The sequence below is a fragment of the Arachis ipaensis genome, chromosome B03, assembly GCF_000816755.2.
Source record: "Arachis ipaensis cultivar K30076 chromosome B03, Araip1.1, whole genome shotgun sequence".
NCBI lineage: Eukaryota > Viridiplantae > Streptophyta > Magnoliopsida > Fabales > Fabaceae > Arachis > Arachis ipaensis.
Window position 1 is genome coordinate 126282552 of NC_029787.2, and position 4877 is coordinate 126287428.

The 4877-nt window shown below is 26.2% G+C and overlaps 1 protein-coding gene across 1 annotated transcript in view; it reads right to left on the reverse strand.

Moving 5' to 3' along the window:
- Positions 1-3633, reverse strand: part of LOC107631916 (protein NRT1/ PTR FAMILY 2.13) — a 5886-nt gene extending 2253 nt beyond the window's left edge. The window contains exons 1-2 of the mRNA XM_016335505.2: positions 3249-3633; positions 1997-2214 (exon numbers count right to left, since the gene is read on the reverse strand). Coding sequence (XP_016190991.1) covers positions 1997-2214; positions 3249-3336 — 306 coding nt within the window. The 5' untranslated portion in view covers positions 3337-3633. The remainder of the gene's footprint in view (positions 1-1996; positions 2215-3248) is intronic.

Sequence of the window (4877 nt, forward strand, 5' to 3'; positions counted from 1 at the left end):
TAATGAAAAATTACAGTTTCTCTTTTGGAGGGATAATAATAAAAGGTTAATATTTATTTATTTCTCCCTCCCAAAAATATTTTCATTAGATTAGCTTATAATAATTTTATATTCATCAATCTTCTTTTTTTTTGTGTGTCTTATATATATAGTCACAGAATTAATTTATATTTGTATAAGTAGTAAAAGATTAATTAATTGACGATTATTCTTTTTAAAAGACTGAAGCAATGAAATTCTATCCATGTGGGAAAAAAAATTAGACAATGTATGTGATGTATTTTAAATTGACAATTATTTTGAAAAGAAATAATTTTCTAATAATAATGTAAGATAAAAAAAATTAAGAAATAAAAAAGGACGTAAGACAAATAGTTAACTAAAATAGTTTGTGTTGGAGTAATAATATATTTTAATTAGAGATCTAATTATATATATTTTCTGTTAATTTAAATTTTTAGGATAAGTTAATAATTTCAGATCATTTGGAACGGACTAGGGATAGAAGTGACCATTCATTTCTTTCATGTCATTTTCATCGATCAAGTCCATTATTCCTCTTTTAGTAATTTGTTCTTTATGTATTTATTTATTTACTTTTTGCTCAAATCCATTATATGATTAATTTTTTTGGATATTGGATAAAAATTGGTGTAATCTTTTAATATTGGAAGTTATGGTGTTTTACAAAATTCTAGAAGTTATAGAATTTGCAGAGTGCGAATTACCAAATTAATTTATTTTTAATTTATAAAGACAATACACAGACTGCGTATTGTATTATTTTAATATTAAATTACAATACGCAAACTGCCTATTGTATTATGTTAATATTAAATTACAATACGCAGTCTGCGTATTGTGTTTGCCTAGAACAGCGCCTCCATAACACTGTAAAACTCTATTTTTTGTAACATTAACGTAAAACTCACTTCCCTCTTCCATATTAAAATAAAAAATCCCCATTATATGTCTGTCTTTAAACCAATTGAGATGTTCTTGTTGTCCTTAACCTAACTTGTTAGATTCGACGACCAAAATTGTAAGCACTAGGCATGCTATATATGTGAATAAATACAAAAAAACAATAAGTATATATACAATATTAATTAATTAATATAAAATTTTAAATTTCATTTTGTTTCGGTTAGTTTTCATGGTTTCACTAGTAAAACTGAGTGTGTATATATATGCATGCAGTGACAACAATCTGAAACTATCCCCACTTAGTATACCTATTTTTGCACTTAATAATATTAAAAACTTTGTAGTAAAAAAGAAAGAAATCAAATAATGCCTAGACTCATGCATGTGCCACATTTAATGTGAAAACTGTAGCTCAGGGTCTACTTGTATTTTTTTCTGTAATACTAAAAAAAAGACAAAATTTATTTTATTTATTATTCATTAATTATTACTAAAATTAATAAATATTAAATAAAATAAATTTTTATTTTTTTTATTAAATTTTTTTTATTTACAAACATTTCCGTTTTCCTCCATTGATGTCTGCCCAAACCATCTTCTCCATTGTCTCAACCACAGGGGCAATAATAATTGTATAACAAATTAAACAACTAATTAGTGACACCTTATTATTATTTATTTTTATCTAACATCATATATCTCTTCAAAAATATTTTGAGAGGTACTTAAAATTAATTTTAGAAGTAATTTAAATTTACTTTTATATATTTGGCAAAAATTATTTTGAGTTAAAAATCTAAGCTGAGCATATTATTATTCCTATATAAATAAGTAAACATGATTTAATAATAAGTTTACTTTTATTGTACACATCACCCAAACAAAATAAAAACATTTAAAAAAAAGAATATAGTACTACTCTAATTATTTTACAAAAAATAATAAAAAATAATCATACTTTATTTTTTTTATTATTATTTAGTCATCCATTCAATTCTCTTAGTCCAATAATTTAACAATATATTTTATCTTTCGATTAAAAATTGATCTAGCAAGAGAGAGAGAGTACCAAAAGAGAAGCAAAGGAAGCAAAAGCAATAGTCCTGAAGCGACCAAAAAAGGCATCAGAAATGAAGGCACCGAGCAAGGGACCAAAGTTGGTCAACCCAAACCAAATATTCAAAACATTTGAAGCGCTGACTTGGTTTAGATGAAGCTGTGTTGTCAAATACACCATAAAGTTCAGAAGTAACCCAAACACTGCCAACCTCTCAAACGTTTCATTCCCTGCACTCATTATTGCAATGCAAATAAATTAGCTTACCAAACATATAATATTAAGCATGCACCACTTAGATAGTTACATATATAATAATATATAAGCAATCTTAGTATAGCTTATAAAAACGGACATTAAGAGCACTTGCAACTTGTAATAATAGAGCTATATATGATGAGACACAACACAGAATTTGTCAACCATCGCTCATAGAGGATTATTCTTTAATTTCAAGCTTTTATATATAAGGGAAACAAATTTTAAAAAATAAAAAAAGACGGTCACCCCAGCACAGCACTACCGGCACAATTGTGATATATTATTTTTTATTTTCATAAAAATAACAAATAATATATATATATATATAGGCCGGGTGAAATCGAATTTGTCTTAATCTAGACTCGATTCTAAATGTACACCGAGTCTATTTTTTAGATTCTAATGATGAAACTTAAATATTTTTGGGCTATAATTATACCTGGTCTAAAACGGGTGAAAATCGGGCTTTTGAAACTTTAACAATAATTTATAAAAAAACTTATTTATGATACACTTATTTATAAAGAAAAAACTTATTGTCGAGAAGTTGATAACCATATTTAAATTTGAATTTGTTTATAAATTCTAATTTGATGTTTCTTTGTTTTATTTTCTAATTCAACAAGTGTGATTAAAAATAAAATAATAAATTTATAATTAATATAACATAATATTGGAGTTAATTTAAAATATATATACTTTTTTTAATTTTTTTTATGGTGTACATGGGACAGGTAAAATCGAGTTCGTTTTGATCCAGACTCAACTATAAACATGATAAAATCATACTAAAATAGCCTTTAAAATATTCGTGGACCGGATCATGATCACCTTAGTGATATCATTTTGACAAAAAAAAACGTTTTTTTTTAATAAACTAATCAGTTAGTTTTATATAAATGGGTGATTGTGAATTGATAACTCGATCTGATAGATGAAAAAGAATGAGAATTATAAGGAGAAGAAGAAGTAGCAGAGTTGATTGAAGAAGAGAGAAATTGACCTAAAATAAAAGGTACAGCCTTCCAGCCTCCATATTTCTTGTTGGTTTTGGTAGCTGAAGATTCTGAAGAAGATATTTTTTCAATCATTGTTGCAAGTTTTCTTATTTGTGCCGCCTGTGATGAACTCAATGAAATGCAAACAGTTTCTCTAAGTAATTAAGAATAGTGATGAGAGAAGCAGAAGCAGTTCTATGTGTATTGGTCGTATCAACAATCAATATAAGATAACTGAGCACTTATTCATCATATATTATATGATCATAGCCATATTATTAAAGGCTAGAGCAGAGAGAGAGGGAACGAGAGAGAGTAATATGCTTCAGGCGTTGGAATTAAAGATTTTCTGAGCTAAGGCACACAATATCATGTGCCCAACAACCTCTTGCATTTATATGCACAAAAAACAAAGATTATATATAATGAATATTAGCCAATGAGTAATAGCTCAAATGGCATAGTCTCCCTATACTCAATTAAGAGGTTGCGGGTTTGAGTCTCCTATCTTTAGTAAAAAAATTTACACCCTTGCTTGTCCTAGTGACTAGTGAGTCAGAAAACGTCAATAATCAACAGCTATAGCTAGTAATCCCAGTTTAAAATAGTAAATAAGTGTAAGCTTCAATTAATAATATTAAATAATTGACATATATATGGTCATCGCACTTTGAATAGCAAGTAGTATTTTATAATTTATAGTCAAATCATAAATCCCTAAATGAATAATATTCCCATGACACTATATCTACCAAAAATATTTATTTCCTTCCTAATGGAGAAACCCTTCCATTTTATGGAAAACATCCGAATTATTACCAACAATATGCGTAAAACTTTTTAGTCTATTAGACCATAAAAATAAAGTGTATATTAAAATTAAAAGAAAAAGATAAATAGATTTTTAATTTTTTTATTTGTAGATATTTAAATTTTCGATAATTTAAAAATACATTTAAATTCTTAATTTTTTTAAAATTTAGATATATCAATCTTTTATATTCACTTGGATCTGTTAGACCGACCTAATAGAAAAATTAAACGTGACTCTTGTTGTACTGATTTAGTTGGTATGGATGCACACGTAAAATAATTTTTAAAATGGAACAAATTAGATATAAAAATCAATGTGTCCAAATTTAAAAAGATCAAGAACTTAAATATATTTTTAAATCTTATATTTAATTTAATATTTATAATTTTATATATGTAATATTTATAGTTATATATTTATTAAACTAATGAACATAAATAAAATAATTTTAAATTATTTAAACTATTTTTTTATTATCTTGTAAATGTTATTCCTTGTAAAAATGATAGTAATTGCGTGGTGCGTTTGCCATGCTCATACATTCATTAATAGTGCGTGGAACAGTGGGGACCCTATGCTCCTTTTCTAGATCGATCTATGTGTTTCTTACTTTCTTAGTGTGGTGAACCACTGAACCAGGCTAGGTCGGTCAATTTAAATTTGGTCTATTAAATTTAGAAAGATTTTCAAGTGTACTGTTATACTGGTGTATTAGTAATTTTTAACCGTTGATCTTAATTATATATATTTTTTATAATTAAAATCAACGGTTAAAAATCACTGAAACACCGGTACGACGGCATACTTAAAAATTTTCTTA